Source organism: Tamandua tetradactyla, chromosome 3, assembly GCF_023851605.1.
Source record: "Tamandua tetradactyla isolate mTamTet1 chromosome 3, mTamTet1.pri, whole genome shotgun sequence".
NCBI classification, from domain to species: domain Eukaryota; kingdom Metazoa; phylum Chordata; class Mammalia; order Pilosa; family Myrmecophagidae; genus Tamandua; species Tamandua tetradactyla.
In genome coordinates, this window is record NC_135329.1 from 141,345,768 (window position 1) to 141,365,815 (window position 20,048).

The following is a 20,048-nucleotide window of genomic DNA, read 5'->3' on the forward strand; positions in this document are numbered from 1 at the left end:
ACACCACGTTAAGGGTTGGAAACACTTTTACTCTTCTTCTTTGGATTACTCTTCCTACAGTTTTTTTTTCATTCTCTATCCTTGTCTTCTGTCATATGTTCCTAAAATATTTTTATATCATCTTCAGCTCTCTGAGGGTGAGTTATAGAGATTTGATAAATTATAGTATATCGATCTGAGAGAGTCATTAAAATTCAGATTTTTTAGGTACATCGGTATAACTTCTGGGTATTTTGCTTCTTTAGTTAGAGATGGGGTCTAGGAATGCATTTTTATAAGTAGAATGTTAGTTGATTCTAAGAATCATGTAAGTTTTGTAAGTAATGGGGTGGTGGAAAGAGTAGGGCTTTGGAATCAGATGGACCTGAGTTCCAGTCACAGCTCATTTAACTGCCAACTGTGTATTTTGGAACACAGTAAGCCAACTCAAGTTTTAGTTTCATCTAATCACAATGATGATTTTCATAGGATTGTTGAGAGTATTAAATAACACGTACAACAAGGTTGTACATAAAGGGTATTCAATAGATGGCATCTATTCTAATTATGTTTCATTTAACAACAATAATCAGGCTAATATTTGAGCACTTTTGGGTTATGATGAAGACTCATTCTTTGCATTCAAGAAACTTACCAATTAGTAGTGGGGTGGGGATGAATTTTTTATTTTTCTTCATTATTTGAAGAAAGAAAATGACATGACAGACTTTGCTAGAGTAGGAGTGTGGGGTGAGTGTATGAGTCAAAGTATGGTGGAAACTAGGAACATTAAAGACTAGAAGTAGGAAATGATAAAACGTCTTCAGAAAATATTGAGCTATCCCAGTGGTCTCATTCACATTGCAAACTTGGAGTAGTATCAGGGAATGAGGATGGAAAGATAGGTTGGGGAACTTTTCGTGATGTTAGGTTTTGAGACGAGTTAGAGTTTGGCTTTTGTTTCTAAGCATTTTGAATAGGGGACTGACAGTAAAAATGTACTTTCCTCTTCTAAAGAACGTACTTTATTAGATTAACCTGGTTAATAGTGTGAGGGTAAAAATTGATTCAGGGATAAAAATTATGCTTTTAATAATAATAGTAATCATATAGAAATTTAATTATAATTAAGGCTTCAAACTATGTGATAACAGTGGGCTTCCAAAAAGAGTGGCAATGCTTACGGTACTTCTGAAAGATGCTGTATATAATTCCTATGGCCCAGGCAAATAGAGAAAAAATTGCTCATACTAAAGATTTTCTTTAAGGCATGTCTTTTATATCAGTAGCTCTTAACTTTTTAAGAACGTGGAAAGTGACAGCGAAAAGGAAGGGTGAAGGACCAGAGGGGAAACCCAGGTGAAAACCCAGGGTAGAAAGCACCACTGCCCCAAGGGGCGTGTGCAGGAGTGGCGACGCTGGCGGAGGCGTGCGGCAGCTCCGGGGTATCGCGAGAGTTGGGCGGGCCAAGCAATAGCAGCAATCAATTACCCCACCCTCTCGGGAGGAGCCGCCGGCCCTGGACTCTGCAAATTCTGAGCTCTCATCATGGCGGCGGCAGCCGCGGCAGCCGTCGGGGGACCGCAGCCGCCCCAGTCCGAGCTGCCCGCTTCGGGGCTGGCCCAGGACAAGGCGGCCACCGCCGCGCACCTGAAGGCGGCCCTCAGCCGGCCGGACAACCGGGCGGGTGCTGAGGAACTGCAAGCCCTGCTGGAGCGGGTTCTGAGCCCCGAGCGGTCACTGGCAGCGGCTGCGGGCGGCGAGGAGGCGGCGGCGGCGGGCGGCGGCGGTCCGGGGGCAGCCGAGGAGGAGGCCTTGGAGTGGTGTAAGTGCCTTCTGGCGGGCGGCGGCGGCTACGATGAATTCTGCGCGGCGGTGCGGGCCTACGACCCCGCGGCGCTCTGCGGCCTGGTGTGGACAGCCAACTTCGTGGCCTACCGCTGCCGGACGTGCGGCATCTCTCCCTGCATGTCGCTGTGCGCCGAGTGCTTCCACCAGGGTGACCACACCGGGCACGACTTCAACATGTTCCGCAGCCAGGCCGGGGGTGCCTGTGACTGCGGGGACAGCAACGTGATGCGGGAGAGTGGGTGAGTGGAGCCCTTTCCCTCGGGCGAGACGACCCCGTGTCGGCGGGCACCTGGCACCGGGCGCACTCAGACTGGGTCGGGGGATGCAGGGAAGGGGCTGGAGCAGACCCTGTCAATGAAAGGGAGTGGGGGAGGGTGCAGCCACATGGGGATGGAGGTGACTTGAGCTGTCAGCGGTGGATAGGGGGTGGGGAGAAAGGGAGAGCATGTTTAGGGAACCGGGCTGTGAATTTTGGGTGAAGCCAGGGTGGGTTAGTGATAGCGAGAAAACAGCCAATGCATTTGGGTAGGAGGGGAGGGAAGAGAAAAGAATACTTGGGGAATCTGGTTTGAGCTGTCAATTGTGTACTTGTTGGTAAAGGCGGTAAAGCTGCCTGGTTCTTGGCGAGAGACTGATGGTGTGAATTGGATTGATTGGGAGGAGACTGGTATTGTATTAGGTTGGGAGATGATAAGGGTTGGGGAGGTCGTCTTGTAACCAACTCCAGGGAAGGGCAGTCGGGGAAAAAGACTTCTGAACTGTTAGTGTGTCTGTCAGTATGAGGGAAAGGAGCACTTGAACTGATGGAGGTTGAGGGAGGAGGGAAGGGGAGGCGCCTGCATGATAAGTGACTGTTGGGCTGTCAGTGGAGTATTTGGTGTGCTGTCATAACATCTAGAATTGGGCTACTGAGCAGTCAGTTATAGAATACCTCCATGCCAGAAGAACAACAAAACACTGAACAAATTAGGAATTGAGTGCTAGGTCTTTTCCAGTTAAGGGCATTTTGTTCACTGACTAATATGTGTACTTCTATCTAAAAGTAGACACTCAACACATGTTTTTTTAGAAAGAGTGATGTACCAGGATGTTGGGACTTGGGACAGAAGACATTATTTCAGAGGTTGTGTGAGTTAAAGACTTGGTATACATAGGGTCTTGGCCTGGGACATGATAATGTCCGGGGAAGTCTTGGGAAAAAAGGTAAAACTGAAACATAGGAGATTTTGGCTGGGCAATAGTTGAAAGGACATTGGCAAATCCAGTTATTTAAGTATTCCAGTTTTATAAGTAATGATAGAGTATAATCAGTTTAAAAATTGTCACTTCTTTTTTCTTCTTTGAAGTAGGTTACTGTTATTCCACATTTGTACCTACTATGTGCGAGCAAGGCCCCTTGGATATTAAAAATGAACAAGATATGACCTTAAGCTACTTCCACTAGAGTAGAAAGTGATAAATTCCTTAAATAGTAGTCTGGGAGTTAGAGGAGGGAAGCGCAGCTTCTGCACAGAGGGAATAAGAAAAAAGGCTTCAGAAAGGAGGTATTTTGAGCTTGCTAGTAATAACAACAACAGTCATTGCAGCTAACATTTGAGAGCATAAGCTATATGCCTAACACTTTCAAAAATGCTTTTTTTCCACAGTGCTTGCCCAAGTTAAAAAAAAATACTTTTTAAAATTTAATATTTGAATAGATAGAATATTCATATAGTTAAAAAAAAGTAAAAAATATATAATAAAAAGATAGGAGTTTGAAGTCTTCCTCTCATCCTCTCCATCTTCCCAGTTCCTTCCTACTAGTTATCTCAGAATAAATACAAGCAAGAATGAATATGTATTCTAATTTTTTAATCTTTTTTTTTACATGAGGTAACATACCATATGCCCTATTTTATATTTTGTATTTTTCACTTAGTTTAGAGGTCTTTACATAACAGTGAATTCCATATCATTTTGTCAGTGTCCTTATTCTGTTTTTTTAATCTGTTAAAATTTTTTCTTTATTAAAGAAATCATGAGTTCTCAGAACAATCATGAAAAAATTCAGAATTCTCATACCCCACTTATTCTGTTTTTTTAAAAATAGAATTTCATGTAATGAATTTGCCATTCTTTATTTCATTATAATGAATGATGGGTGTTTGAGTTTCCAGTATGAAATAAAAAACCTGGTATACCTCTCTTCACACTTGTGCCAAAATTGCCTAACGGTGGAATTTCCAAATTATCCTCCATAAGGCTTAGTTTATGAGATGAGACTGCTTGATTTCCACATCCTCATCAACAGACTGTGCTGTTAAAACATTAGATTTTTACTGGTCTGTTTGGAAGTGGTCTAATTCTTACTGCTTTACTTGATTTAATGCATTTAATTTTCAACATCTCCAAGATTGTTACTGTTATTATCCCCATTGTATAGCAGAGGAAAGTGAGACACAGAGTTTTAAAAACTTGCCTAATATTACACAGGTAGTAAGTTAGGCATGCTGGTTCCGGACCCTGTCTGATTAACTATTTCTCCTACGGCCTCCTCTAAATAACATTCTTACTGGTACTTTTGTTCAATATCATATATTGTTTTCCTTTCTTTCTTTTTTTTTTTTTAATGTACCATTCTTGTTTGGGCCTTTGTTTCTTTATCTCTTACCTTCTTCCTTGACCACCTTGGATTTCTAAAACCTTTGTCACTCCAAAAAGAAACTTTGTACCCATTAAGTAGCAACTCCCCATTCACCCTTTTCCCAGCCCAAGTAACCTCTAATCTGCATTTTATTGCATTTTCATAATTTTTGAATTTTATTGTAATTTATGCAGTCACATCCCTACTGATGAACATTTAATGTGTTAAAGCCAATATCCTTGTTTATATTTCTTTGTGTATATGCATGAGGATTAATTCCAGAAGTTTATATCTTGGCTAAAGAATATGTACATTTTTTGGGCTTTTTTTTAAAATTAATTTTTAAAATTAAAAAAATATATAACAACAAACACAAACATTCTTAACATATGATTGTTCCGTTCTACGTATATAGTCAGTAATCCACAATATCATCACATAGTTGCATATTCATCATCATGATCATTTCTTAGAACATTTGCATCAATTTAGAAAAAGAAATAAAAAGAAAACAGAGGGCGGGCCATGGTGGCTCAGCAGGTAAGAGTACTTACCTGCCATGCCCGAGGACCCGGGTTCGATTCCTGGTGCCTGCCCATGTAAAAAACAGCAACAACAACAACAAAACAACAACAACAACAAAAACAACAACAACAAAAAAGAAAGAAAATAGAAAAAAAATTCATACATACCATACCCTTTACTCCTCCCTTTCACTGATCACTAGCATTTCAATCTATTAAATTTATCTTAACATTTGTTCCCCCTGTTTATTTTTATTCCCTATGTTTTATTCATCTGTTAATAAAGTAGATAAAAGGAGCATCAGACACAAGGTTTTCACAATCACATAATCACATTGTGAAAGCTATATCATACAATCATCTGCAAGAAACCTGGCTATTGGAACACAGCTCTATGTTTTCAGGCAGTTCCCTTCAGCCTCTCTATTACATCTTGAGTAACAAGGTGATGTCTGTTTAATACGTAAGAATAACCTCCAGGATAACCTCTTGACTCTGTTTGGAATCTCTCAGCCATTGACACTTTATTTTGTCTCATTTCACTCTCTCCCCTTTTGGTTGAGAAGGTTTTCTCAATCCCTTGATGCTGAGTCCCAGTTCATTCTAGGATTTCTGTCCCACATTGCCAGGGAGGTCCACACCCCTGGGGGTCGTGTTCCATGTAGACAGGGGGAGTTTGGTGAGTTTGCTTGTTGTGTTGGCTGGAGAGAGAGGCCACATCTGAACAACAAAAGAAGTTCTCTTGGGAGTGACTCTTCGGCCTACTTTTAAGTAGGCTTGACCTATGCTTTGTGGGGTTAAGTTTCATATGAACAAACCCCAAGATTGGAAACTCATCCTATTGCTTTGGTTGTCCCCACTGCTTGTGAGAATATCAAGAATTCTCCACTTGGGGAAGTTGAATTTTCCCCCTTTCTCACCATTCCCCAAAGGGGACTTTGCAAATACTTTTTTACTCACTGTTCATATCACTCTGGGGTTTATTGGGGCATCACCCTGGACAAACCTACAAAATTTTATGCCCTCCTCAAGCTTCCATGTGCTTATGGTGTTCACTTAAGCTGTCCACATGAGTTAGAATATGTACATTTTAAACTTTGATAGAGTCCTGCAAAGAAATTGCTTTATTTTAAACTGTTACTAACAATGTTTGAAAGATATTGAGCCACTACATCCTGGCCAATATATACTGTGTTTTCAAAGTTCTTGATCTTGTTAATAACATTAGTGAAAAGTATATGCATCACCTGTTTCCCCCCCCACCCCGCCTCACTGTGAGTACTTTGAAGCAGATCTCAGATAAAATATAATTTTATTTATATATGTGAGTATGTATCTCCATTAAAGAAATGAACTCTTTAACAAGACGTAACCATTGTACCATTACTACACTTAAAATATTCACAATTGTTCCTTGATGTCATCAGATATCCAACAAGTGTTCAGATTTTTCTAGTTGTCTCATAAATGATTACTTAGTGTTGATTTGTTAGAATCAAACAAGGTCCTCTTATTGTACTTGGTTATCTTTCTTTTCTTTCCATTTTTTAGTTGTTTTTTTTTTTACAAATACTCCCTCTTTTCCCCTTCTTCCATTCCTTGCATAATCGCTAATCTACTTTTTAGCTCTGTGAATTTGCTGTTTCTAGTCATCTCTTATAAATGATATCATATAATACTTTATATATCTTGCTTATTTCACTGAACATAATGTTTTCAAGGTTCCTCCATTTTGTAGCATATCTCATAACTTCTTTCTTATGGCTGAATATTCTGTTGTGTGTGTGTATTGCATTTTGTTTATCCATTCATTCGTTGGTGGACACTTGGATTGTTTCCATCTTTTGGCTATTGTGAAAAATGCTCCTATAAACATTGATGTACAGGTGTCTGAGATCTTGTTGTCATTTTCTTCGAGTATATACACAGAGATGGAATTGTGGGTCGTATGTTGATTCTATACTTAACGTTTTGAGGAACTGCTATATGCTTTCCCCAGTGGCTGCACCATTTTATGTTCCCACCAATGATGCACTAGAGTTCCAATTTCTGTATATGTGTGTATGTATTTTAATAATAGCCATCGTTGTGGGTGTTAAGTGGCATGTGTCTTATCATGGTTTTGATTTCATTTCCCTAATGGCTATAATGTGTTGAGCATCTTTTCATGTGCTTATTGACCATTTGTATATCTTCTTTGGAGAAATGACTATTCAAGCCCTTTGTCCATTTTAAAATTGGGGTGTTTGTCTTTTTTTTTGGGGCGGCATTGTAGAAGTTCTTTATATATTCTGGATAGTAAACCTTTATCAGTAAATGGTTTGCAACTATTTTCTCCCATTTTGTAGGTTGTCTTTTCATTTTCCTGATAATTTCCTTTGATGTACAAATGTTTTTAATTTTAATGATATCCTCTCATTTATCTTTTTTCTTTTATTCATCCTTTGGGTGTAAAGTCTAAGAAAACATTGTGTAGCACAGCATCTTGAAGTTGGTTTCCTATGTTTTCTGCTAGGAATTTTGTAGTTCTGGTTCTTATATCTAGGTCTTTGATTCATTTTGAGTTGATTTTTGGATATAGTATGAGATAAGGGTCCACCTTCATTCTTTTGCATATGGAAATTTGGTCTTCCCAACACCTCTTGTTGAAGAGATTTTTCTTTCCCAACTCACTGGACTCGGTGCCCTTTTCAAAAATTAGTTTGCCGTAGATGTGTCTATTTCTGAACTCTTAGTTTGATGCCATTGATCTATATGTCTATTCTTGAATTCCATGCTGTTTTGTTACTGTGGCTTTGTAATAAAAGTTTTAAGATTGGGAAGAGTGAGTACTCCAACTTCTTTTTCTTTTTCAAGATGGCTTTGGCTATTCGGCCCTCCTTACCCTTCCATGTATATTTGATGATTGGCTTTCCATTTCTGCAAAGAAGGCTGTTAGGGGCATTGAATCTATAAATTGCTTTGGATCGAATTGGCATCTTAAGAATATTTAGTGTTCCAAGTCCTTGAACATGGAATGTCCTTCTATTTATACAGGTCTCCTTTGATGTGTTTTTGCTATATTTTGTAGTTTTCTGTGTACAAGTTGTTCACATCCTTGGTTATATTTAGCCCTAGGTATTTGATTCTTTTAGTTTCAATTATAAGTGGACTTTTTTTTTCTTGATGTATTGTTCTGATTGTTCACTGTTTGTGTATAGAAAGACTACCGATTTCTGGGTGTTGATCTTGTGCCCTGCCACTTTGCTGAATTCATTTATTAGCTGTAGGAGCTTTGTGGTGGATTTTTCAGGATTTTCTGTAGATAGGATCCTGTCATTTATAAATAGGGAAAGTTTTATGTCTTCCTTTCCAATTTGGATACCTTTTATTTTTTTCTCTTGCCTAATGGCTCTGGCTAGAACTTCCAGTACAGTGTTGAATGACAGTGGTGACACTGGGCATCCTTGCTTGTTCTGAACTTAGAGGGAAAGCTTTTAATCTTACGCCATTGATTTTATGTTAGCAGTGTGTTTTTCATATATGTCCTTTATCATGTTGAGGAAGTTTCCTTCTATTCCTAGTTTTCTAACTTTTTATCAAGAAGGGATGCTAGATTTTATCAAATGCCTTTTCTGCATTAATTGAGATATTCATGTTCCCCCCCCCGTCGTTCTATTAATGTAATGTGTGCTGATTTGAAAGTATTATGTACCCCAGAAAAGACATGTTTTGTTTTCTTTAACTATTTTTTTATTGTACAATATACCATATATACAAAGCAAAGAAAGAAAAAAGCAATAGTCTTCAAAACATCTTCAACAGGTAGTTACAGGACAGATCCCAGAGTTTGTCAAGTACTACCATAGCATCTGCTCAGACTTTTCCTTTTAGTTACTCCAGAATATAGGAGCCTAGAAGGAATAAATGTTTTTTTTTTATCATCACAATTGACTTTTTTTGTGTGTGTGTGAAAAATAACATACATACAAAAAAAAAAAACCCAATAAATTCCAAAGCACAACACAACAAGTAGTTGTAGAACAGATTTCAGAGTTTGGTATGGATTACAATTCCACAGTTTCAGGTTTTTACTTCTAGCTAGCTTCTCTAAGATACTGGAGACTAAAAGAGATATGAGTTTAATGATTCAGCAATCATATTCGTTTGTTAAACTCTACCTTTTCTGTATAACTCCACTATCACCTTTGATCTAGCCATATACTGGATAAAGGGAGTGCCAGTCACATAACAAAAGCTAAATATTTAAATAGTCATCAGATATCAAGGCTACTGGATTACGGGTCAACAATTTCAGGTATTTCCTTCTAGCTTTCCTAATACACTAGAAACTAAAGTGAAATATCTGTATAATGAGTCAATAGGCATAATCATTTGTTAAATCCTAATTTCTCAGTTATACTACGTCCCTCTCATTTAATCATTTTCTCAATCTTCAGAGATATCTGGGCAATGACCATTTTAACTTCCTCATGCTGAAAAGGGTGTTGATCTTATGAGGTAAAGGAATGAAACTGGTTTATGTTTTTGTAGAGACTAAAACCTCTAGGTTTCAGGACTTATCTGGCATAGGAACAATTTGAAGGCCTCAAATTTCTGACAAAAATAAACTTAATAAGAAAAACTTTTACAGAGTCTTAGGTAGAGCCCTGGTAATTCTTTAGGGTTTTCAGGAATCCTGTTGGTTGAGGCTCAGCATATTGTGGCAATTTGTAATATCTGACTGAAGCTTGTATGAGAATAACCTCCAGAATGACCTCTTGACTCTTATTTGAGATCTTAGTCACTGAAACTTTATTTTGTTACATTTTTCCCCCTTTTGGTCAAGAAAGCATTCTTAGTCCCACCAAGTCAGAGCCAGGCTCATCTCTGGGAGTCATGTCCCATATTGCCAGGAAGAGTTATAACCTTGGGTGTCATGTCCCACATAGGGGGGAAGGCAGTGAGTTTATTTGCAGACTTGGCTTAGAGAGAGGGGCTACATCTGAGCAACAAAAGAGGTTCTCTTGGGGGTGACTCTTAGGCAGCTTATAAGTAGGCTTAGCTTTGCCATTGCAGAAATACGTTTCTTAAGGGCAAGCCTCAAGATCGAGGGGTTGGCTTATTAAATTGAATCCCTGGGTGGGCCATACTGGCTCAGCAGGCAAAGTTCTTGCCTGCTGTGCGGGAGACCTGGGTTCGGTTTCTGGTACCTGCCCTTGTTAAAAAAAAAAAAAAAAAAAACTGATTAAATTTAAATTGGGAATCCCTAATGCTTGAGAGAATATCAAGAATTCCCCAGTTGGGAAAATTTAATACTTCCATAGTTTTCCTCAGTCTCTCAAGGGGCCTTTTGCAAATACTATTTTATTTTCTGCCAAACGACACTAGAATGTATTAGGGTATGACATTAACCTATTCGGAATAACAAGATCTCATTCCTATTCTAAGTTCACTGTAATTAGGTTGTTTAATTGACCAGACAGGTTGAATTAGATAGCATGCTGCAGAAAATTTAAATTTTGGACAAAATAAACATCTCTTCTGTTTTGTCTCACACAAAAGTTTGAGTTTTAAAATGCAGACTAGTATCAGCTTGTACCCTGTACTCTGATTTACCTTAGTCCTAACTAGATCCTGCTTCATTCATATCTCTAACTGAAGTCTGATCTTTTTTCCAGTGTCTGTAATAGTCACTGTAAGGAGTAATGCAGACTTTCAGAATTGTAGAACTCTAACTCTGAGTCTCAAGTGTCACACAGATACCTAAAGTTCCAGGGAACTGCCAGGTTATACATAAAAGAGCACCCATCACAGAATAGAAATATCAGTTAAAATTCAGGAATAAATGTGACTGCTGTTAAGAGCTTACAATGTAGAAACCTTTACAGTGAGCCTTCTTGAACATTCAGTACTCATTTATTATTGATTGCTTAATCTCTGCCCACTTTATATGCTCTGATGACCTATGCTCTCGAATTCAGTTCTCAGAGTTTGCTCATTATAGTTAGTTTATATTTGTGAGACCATACAATGTTTGTCCTCCCATTTCTGGCTTATTTCATTCCACATAGTGTCCTCAAGGTTCATTCAACTGGTTGCATGCCTCACATATTCATTTCTTTCTGTAGGATTCAATATTCCGTTGTATGTATACACCAGAATTCACCCTTCTGTTCATCAGTTGATGTAACCTCAGGCTACCTCCCCTCTATCCATTGGCAATTGTGAATAATGCCACCATAAACATCAGTGTGCAGATGTCTATTCATGTTCCTGCACTCAGTTCTTCCCAATATATACCTAATAACGATTGCAGAATCAAGTGGCAACCGTATTCTTATCCTCCTGTGGAACTACCACACTGCCCTCCAGTTGGGCTACTCCTTTCTACTTCCTTGTCAGCAGTGAATAGGTCTACTCTGTCTCCACATCTTCTCCAGCACTTGTGTCTTGCTGTTTTTGTTATTTTTTTTCACTGGAATTTTATTGAAATATATTCATGTACCATTTAATCATCCAAAGTATACTATCAATGACTCATAGTATCATCCTGTTTGTTTTTTAAACAGTTTTATTCACACACCATACAATCCATTCTAAGTACACAGTCAGTGGCTCCTGGTAAAATAACATAGTTATGCAGTCATCACCACAATCTATTTGAGAACCTTTCCATTTTTTTTTAATTTTAACATTGTTCCCCCTATTATTTATTTTTATTCCATATGTTCTACTCGTCTGTTGACAAGGTAGATAAAAGGAGCATCAGACACAAGGTTTTCACAATCACACAGTCACATTGTGAAAGCTATATCATTATACAGTCATCTTTAAGAAACGTGGCTACTGGAATACAGCTCTACATTTTCAGGCGGTTCCCTCCAGCCTCTCCATTACATCTTGAGTAACAAGGTGATATCTGCTTAATGCATAAGACTAACCTCCAGGATAACCTCTTGACTCTCTTTGAAATCTCTCAGCCATTGACACTTTGTCTCATTTCACTCTTCCCCCTTTTGGTCAAGAAGGTTTTCTCAATCCCTTGATGCTGAATCTCAGCTCATTCTAGGGGTTTTCTCAATCCCTTGATGCTGAGTCTCAGCTCATTCTAGGATTTCTGTCCCACATTACCAGGAAGGTCCACACCCCTGGGAGTCATGTTGCATGTAGACAGGGGGAGGGTGGTGAGTTTGCTTGTTGTGTTGGCTGGAGAGAGAGGCCACATCTGAGCAACAAAAGAAGTTCTCTTGGGGGTGACTCTTAGGCCTACTTTTAAGTAGGCTTGACCTATGCTTTGTGGGGTTAAGTTTCATATGAACAAACCCCAAGACTGGGGACTCAGTCTATAGATTTGGTTGTCCACACTGCTTGTGAGAATATCAAGAATTCAACTTGGGGAAGTTGAATTTTCCCCCGTTCTCACCATTCCCCGAAGGGGACTTTGCAAATACTTTTTTATTCACTGTTCAAATCACTCTGGGATTCATTGGGGCATCACTTGGGACAAACCAACAAAATCTCATGTCCTGCTCAAGGTTCCATGTACTTAATGGTGTTCAATTAAGCTGTCTACATAAGTTATATTAGGAAATGCACTAGTCAAAATATAAATTTTGTACCGGATAAACATTTTTTGCTTTAGTCTCACACATGAGTTGAAATTTTAAAATATTAATTACCATCTATTTTCAGCACCCTGCAATAATGACATTCCTTTGGAGAACCTTTCCATTTCTTCCACAAAAAAAGAAGAGGAAAAAAAAAACAGAAGAAAAAAAAAGAAACAACAACAATAATAAAATCCCATTTCCCTCCCTTATATTCCCTTGTATTAGCTAGGGTTCTCTAGAGAAACAGAATCAGCAGGAAATAGCTGTAAATATAAAATTTATACAAGTGTCTCACGTAATCATGGGGATGTAGAGTCCAAGGTCTGTAGGGCAGGCTGCGAGCTGGCAGCTCCAATGCAGGTGCTCAGTGAACTCTCAGGAGATAGTGGCTGGGCAACTATGGGGATGTAAGAATCCAAGATTTGTAGGGCAACTACTAGCTGGCAGCTCCAATAGGTACTCAACAAACTCTCAGAGAAGGCTGGCTGGCTGAAGCAGGAAGAGAGATTATCTCTTCTGAATCCTCCTTAAAAGCCTTCCTGTGATTAGATTAAGCATCACTCATTGCAAAAGACATTCCCTTAGCTGAGTGCAAATGTATTCAGCTGTGGCTGCCTCCAACGTGGTCATGATTTAAGTCCATGGAATGTCCTCATAGCAACAGACAGGCCAGTGCTTGCCCTACCAGACAACCAGGTACTACCACCTGACCAAGTTGACTCATGGACCTGACCAATTTATGAAAGAATATTACAATATTACTGATAACTGTAGACCTTAGTTTGCATTAATTGTATTTTTTCCTTATACCATCCCATTTTTAACACCTTACAAAGGTGGCATTCATTTGTTGTCTGTCATGTAAAAACTTTCTTATATATTTGTGCATTTAATCATCATAATTGTCCACTCTAGTTTTCGCTAAATTATACAGTCCTAGTTGTTATCCACTGTATTTTCTTCTGGTGTCAAATGTGCCCCTAGTCTTCCTCTTTCAACCATACTCACGCTCGGGTTTGTTCATTATATTTGCATTTTTGTGCTGCCATCACACAGTGTTGTGCTATCCATTCCTGAGTTTTTATAGTCATTCTTGTTAAACATTCCTGCTCCTTCAGCATCAAATGCCTAATCTCTGCCATCTTTCTATCTCCTGATAACCTGTGTCCTCAACTTTCTGAGTTTGCTTATTATAATTAGTTCATATTAGTGAGAACGTATAGTATTTCTCCTTTTGTTTCTAGCTTATTTCACTCAACTAATGTCCTCAAGGTTTATCCATGTTTTTGCATGTCATAACTTTATTCCTTCTTATAGAATATGTGTAATATTCCATTGTGTATGCATATATATATATGTGTGTGTGTGTGTGTATGCATATATATATATATATACCACAGTTTGTTTATTTGCTTGTTTGTTGATGGACATTTGGGCTGTTTTACCTTTATTAGTTTGTTAACGCTGCTGGAAAGCAGTATACCAGAAATGGAAGGGCTTTTAAAAGGGGAATCTATTATGGTGCAAGTTTATAATTCTAAGGCCATAACTATGTCCAAACAAGGCATTCAGAGAAAGATAACTTGGTTCAAGTTAGGCCGACCTGGGAATGCATGTGACTGGAGTCTGCTGGTCCTTGTTCCCAGTTCATTCTTCCAGCTTCCCAGTGGTTTCTTCTCTAAACCTTTATTTAGTTTCTCTGAGATGCAACTCTGGGCTTTGGCTTGCTTAGCATCTCATGGGAAGGGACATGGCTGTGTCTGCTGAGCTCTGCCCGTGACTAGGCATCTGTTCTCCCTGTCAGCACTCCAAGCAAGCATCACCAAACACTGTGTCTCTGTCAGCACTGAAGCAGCTGTTCTCCAAGCATCTGCATCTGCGGTTTTTCCAAAATGTTTCCCCTTTTAAAGGATCCTAGGAAACTAATGAAGGCCCACTTTGAATGGGTGGGGTCATACCTCCATCTAATCAAAAGATCACACCCATGATTTGGTGTGTCACGTTTCTGTGGAGATAATCTAATGAAAAGTTTCTGCCTTACAGTATTGATTCAGGATTAAAAGAAAGGGCTGCCCCTATAAGATTGGATCAGGATTAAAACATGGCTTTTTTCATGTACATAATAATTTCAAACCAGCACACCATCTCTTTGCAATCGTGAATAATGCTGCTATGAGCAGTGGTGTGCCAATGTCCATTTGTGTCTCTGCTTTCAATTCTTCTGAGTTTATACCTGGTAGCGAAATTGCTGGATTATATGGCAATTCTATACTTAGCTTCCTGAGGAACTGCCAAACTGCCTTCCCAAGCAGCTGCACCATTCTACATTCCTACCAACAGTGAATAAGTGTACCTATTTCTCTAGATCCTTTTCAACACTTGTCTTTTTTTTTTTTTTTTTATAATGGCCATTCTAGCAAATGTGAGATGATAACTCATTGTGGTTTTGACTTGGATTTCCCTAATAGGTAGTGAGGTTGAGCATCTTTTTATATGCCTTTGAGCCATTTATATTTCCTCTTTGGAAAAGTATCTATCCATGTCTTTTACCCATTTTTAAATTGGGTTGTTTGTCTTTTTGTTGTTGAGTTGTAGGATGTCTTTATATATTCTGTATATGAAACCCTTATCTGATACGTGGTTTTGAACTATTGTCTCCCGTTGCATAGACTGCCTTTTTACTTTCCTGACAAAGTCCTTTGATACACGAAAGTATTCAGTTTTGAGTAGGTTCCATTTATCTATTTCTTCTTTAATTGCTTGTGCTTTTGGTGTAAGGTCTAGTAAATCATCTCCTAGCACAGTATCCTTTTTATTTATTTATTTATTTTAATTTTTTTAATTTTATTTTTTTAAATACCAAAAAAACACAAAGCAAATGCAAACATTCTTATTTTGATCATTCTGTTCTACATATATAATCAGTAATTCACAATATCATCACATAGTTGCATATTCATCATCATAATCATTTCTTGGAACATTTGCATCTATTCAGAAAAAGAAATAAAATGAAAACAGAAAAAAATTTATACATATCATATCCCTTACTCCTCCCTTTCATTGATCCTTTTTTTAAATGCAGTTTATTAAGATATATTATATATTCACATACCATATAATCATCCAAATTGTATGACCAGTGGTTCACAGTATCATCATACAGCTGATCATTCACCATGATAATTGATCTTTTTTTTTTTTGCATGGGTAGGTACCAGGAAACGAACCACAACTGATTTTTGAACATCTTCAGTACTCCAAATAAAAAAGGAATAAAAGTAAAAGTATGAGAGGGCACCCACAATACCCATACACCCCTCCGTCCTATTGTTTATCTAGTATTTGTCTTTTTTTTGTTACTCATCTGTCCATATGCTGAATAAAAGAAGTGTCAGTCACAAGGTTTATGCAATCACATGATTACACCATAAAAGTTCTAGATTTACTCAGTTATCTTCAAGAATCAAGCCTATTGCATTATATTTCAATAGTTTCAGGTATTTCCCTCTAGTTGCTTCAGTATACCAAAAATTGAAAAGGAATATCTATATACTGCATAAGAATAACCTTGAGAATGACCTCTCGACTCTATTTGAAATCTCAGCCACTGAAACTTTATTTTGTTACATTTCCCTTCCACCTTTGGGTCAGGAAGCCTTCCTTACTTCCACGGTGCCAGGCTAGGCTTATCCATGGGAGTCATGTCCCATGGTGCCAGGGAGGTTTCACCCCTGGGAGTCATATCCCATGTAGGGGATGGGGAGGGCAGTGAGTTCACCTGCAGAGTTGACTTAGAGAGTGAGGCAACATCTGAGCAACAGAAGAAGTTCTTTTTGGGTGACTTTTGGGCATAAATATAAATACAGGAGTAAGTTTCATAGGGTAAGGGCCAAAATTGAGGGCCAGGCCCGTCAAATTGGCAATCCCCAATGATTGCGAGAATATCAGGTATTCCCTTGGTGGGGAAGTTTAATATATTCATCTTTTTCTTCAGTCCCTCAATGGGACTTTGCAAATACTTTTTAATTTTCTGCAGCATTGCTCTGGGATGTATTGGGACATCACACCAACCTGTACAAACCAAGCTGTCCCTTTCTTTTCAAGGTTCCATGTAATTATGGTGTCTTAATAAGTTGACCAAACAAGTTAAATTAGATAGTGTGCTACTGAAAATGTAAATTTTGCACCAAAATTAACAACTCTTCCTTTGGTCTCATACGGAATTTGAAAATTTTGAAATACAGTCATTTATCATCCTTTACCCTTCAGTCTGATTTACCTTAGTCCTATCCAGATGAACTTCATTCATATCTCTGATTGAAGTCTGATCACTTTTTCAGTGTTTTTTTACCAGTTACTGTGGCATAATGCTGACTTTCATAGCTGCAGAACTCTAGCTCTGAGTCTCAGGTGTCACACAAATATCCAGAGTTCTAGGGAATGAACACATTATACCCAAAGAGCTCCGCAATTAGAAATAACATTTATAACAACTACCACAATTTCTAATGTTTTTGAAATAGCAGTTACAACTCTGAAATAGATGTGACTGCTATAAGATATTACAATCTAGGAACTTTACATTATGCCTTCACCTGATAAGTTGTGCTCTTGAATTCTCCAACAATTTGGGTTGTTTAAATGAGTTATCCAGACAGGTTAAGTTAGATTATGTGCTACAGAAAATTTAGGTTTTGGACAAATTGAAACTCTTATTTTGGTCTCATACAGTAGGTGAAGCTCTAAAATACAATGTCATCCTTACTCCTGTATTCTGATTCAACTTAGTCCTGACCCTTTTGGCTTTGTTCTTATCTATAATTGAAGCCTGATCTCTTTAGTAGTTGTTGTATGTGGCAATACTGACTTTCTGAGTCTTAGGTGTCACACAGATAGTCACAGTTCCAGGGGACTACCAGGTCGTACATATATAACACAGCATCTCAAAATCTGGAAATAACATTAATAGCTCTGGACTAAATGTGACTACTGTAAGAGCTTACAATCTAGGTCCCAATTTTCTTTTAGGTATTTTCTAAAAGAGACCATATAATATTTGCTCTTTTGTTTCTGAATTATTTTGCACCACATAATGTCCCCAAGGTTCATTCACCTAGTTGCATGCCTCGTAGCTTCATTCCTTTCTATAACCACACAGTATTCAATCATATATATGCACCACCTTTCAACATTCTACATCTGAGTCAGTAGATGTAGAATCCTTCAGTCACCTCCATCCTTTGGGCATCATGTATAATGTCCAAAGTCAACAATCCATATCTCACATTATCCTCACTTAGTTGTACCATCATCAGCACTCTCAATTTTAGACAGTTTTCATTGCTCTAAAGAGAAAAGTAACCAATAAACACCCCTCACCAAATAGAGTGTCAAAGTCTCCCCTTCACTCTTGCCCTTCACCCCATGATTATTTAGGGTATTGCTGTGGTACTTTTAATGTCTTCCTTTTAGATATAGATCATAGCATGCAATAGTAGCTTCCGCCTTAAACCCCTCTGTTAATTTTTTTGACCTTTTTCTGTTGTATAATTTAACATATATACAAAGCTAAGAAAGAAAAAAGCAATAGTTTTCAAAGCACTCGTCAATGAGTAGTTACAGGACAGATCCCAGAGTTTGTCATGGGCTACCATTCCATCCTCTCAGATTTTTCCTTCTAGCTGCTCCAAAACATTGGAGTTTAGAAGGGATAAATATTTTTTTATCATCACAATTAACTTTTATCTATTTGTTTTTTTTGAAAAATAACATATATACAAAAATGCAATAAGTTTTAAAGCACATCACAACAATTAATTGTAGAACAGATCTCAGAATTTGGTATGGGTTACAATTCCACAATTTTAGGTTTTTTACTTCTAACTACTCTAAGATACTGGGAACTGAAAGAAATATCAATATAATGATTCAGCAGTCATACTTGTTTGTTAAACCCTACCTTTCTATGTAACTCCATCACCTTTGATCTTTCTGTTCCGCTCTTTAGGTGTATTTGAACTTTGCCCATTCTAACTTTTTCATGCTGGAAGGAGTTGTCAATAATAGAGGGTAGGGAGATGGAACTAGCTGATGTTTTGGAGACACTGGCCCCTCTAGGTTTTAGGACTTATCTGGTCCAGGACCCATCTGGAGGTTGTAGGTTTCTGGAAAGTTACCCTAGTGCATGGAACCATTGTAGAATCTTATATATTCCCATAGGGGTTCTTTAGGATGGGTTGGAATGGTTTTGTTTGGGGTTAGGCAAGTTATGATAGTAGCACTGTCTAACTGATGCTTGTGTAGGAGTGATCTCCAGAGTAGCCCCTTGACTATATGAACTGTCTCAGCCACTGATACCTTATTGGACATATTTCCTTTCCCCCTTTTGGTCAGGATGGCATTGTTGATCCCACATTGTTGATCTTCATCCCTGGGAATCATCTCCCATGCTGCCAGGGAGAGTTTCACCCTTGGATATCATGTCCCACATAGAGGGGGAGGGCAATGTTTTTCACTTGCAGAGTTGCCTATACCCCTCTATTATTGACTGTTTGTACAAGATTCATACTTTTGAAGTAGTTCATGCAAGAATTTATTGTATTTCTAGTATTAATAGGTGGGATACATGGTTTTTATACAACCTTTTTCAATCATATTCACCTTCAGTGTGGCAATATTACTTATAAACACACTAATGAACTGCCTTTATTTCTAGCCATTCCCTTACACTTAAGTTCAACCTCATTAGCTACTCATTAACTCACCTCTAGCTTCTGTGTATCTGTAGGTCCCCTATATTCTAAATTATAAGCCTCTGAGTTTACCAATATCATAATAGCAAAATCATGCAGTATCTATTTTTTCTGTGTCTGGCTTATATTACTCAGCTTTATGTCCTCAAGTTTCATCCATGTTGTCATATGCTTCAGGACCTCATTTCGTCTTAACTGCTGCAAACATTCCACCATATTTATATACCACATTGATGAACACTTATATCATTTCCATTTTTTTGGCAACTGTGAAAAATGCCACTCTGAGCATCAGTGTGCAAATGTCTGTATCACTGCTTTTAGCTCTTCTGGGTATATATGGAGTAGTAGTATTGCCAGGTTGTAGGGTAATTCGATATTTAGTTTTATTAGAAATTGCCTCTTGTCCCTGGTGGAGTCCCAGTGGAGCCCACTCACCCCATTCTCTACATTCCAATTCCTCAAGTATTTTGTCCAGGACCTCCCTATATAGTGTAGAAGAACCTTTCAGGTCACTTGAACCCTAGAGCTGTCTTCTCTTGTTGTTCCTTGGAGCAGGGGTGAACTTAGCCTATCCTATTTTGCCCTCTTCCTGGAAGCTTTCTGTTTATTTTTAAATAGCTTTATTCATATAACATAAAATCTAACCTAAGTAAAAAAATATGGTTACTGGTATAATAAAATTTCCTGTCAGTGGCTCAGAGATTTCAAACAGAGTCGAGAG

The 20,048-nt window shown here is 38.2% G+C and overlaps 1 protein-coding gene across 6 annotated transcripts in view; it reads left to right on the forward strand.

Moving 5' to 3' along the window:
* Positions 1–1,493: 1,493 nt before the first annotated feature.
* Positions 1,494–20,048, forward strand: part of UBR3 (ubiquitin protein ligase E3 component n-recognin 3) — a 296,599-nt gene continuing 278,044 nt past the window's right edge. For 4 of the 6 annotated variants that reach the window (XM_077154107.1, XM_077154108.1, XM_077154109.1 and 1 more), the window contains exon 1: positions 1,495–2,069. In XM_077154107.1, coding sequence (XP_077010222.1) covers positions 1,528–2,069 — 542 coding nt within the window. In that variant the 5' untranslated portion in view covers positions 1,495–1,527. Of the gene's footprint in view, positions 2,070–20,048 lie in introns of all 6 variants that reach the window. The other 2 variants (XM_077154105.1, XM_077154106.1) reach the window with 1 other exon arrangement.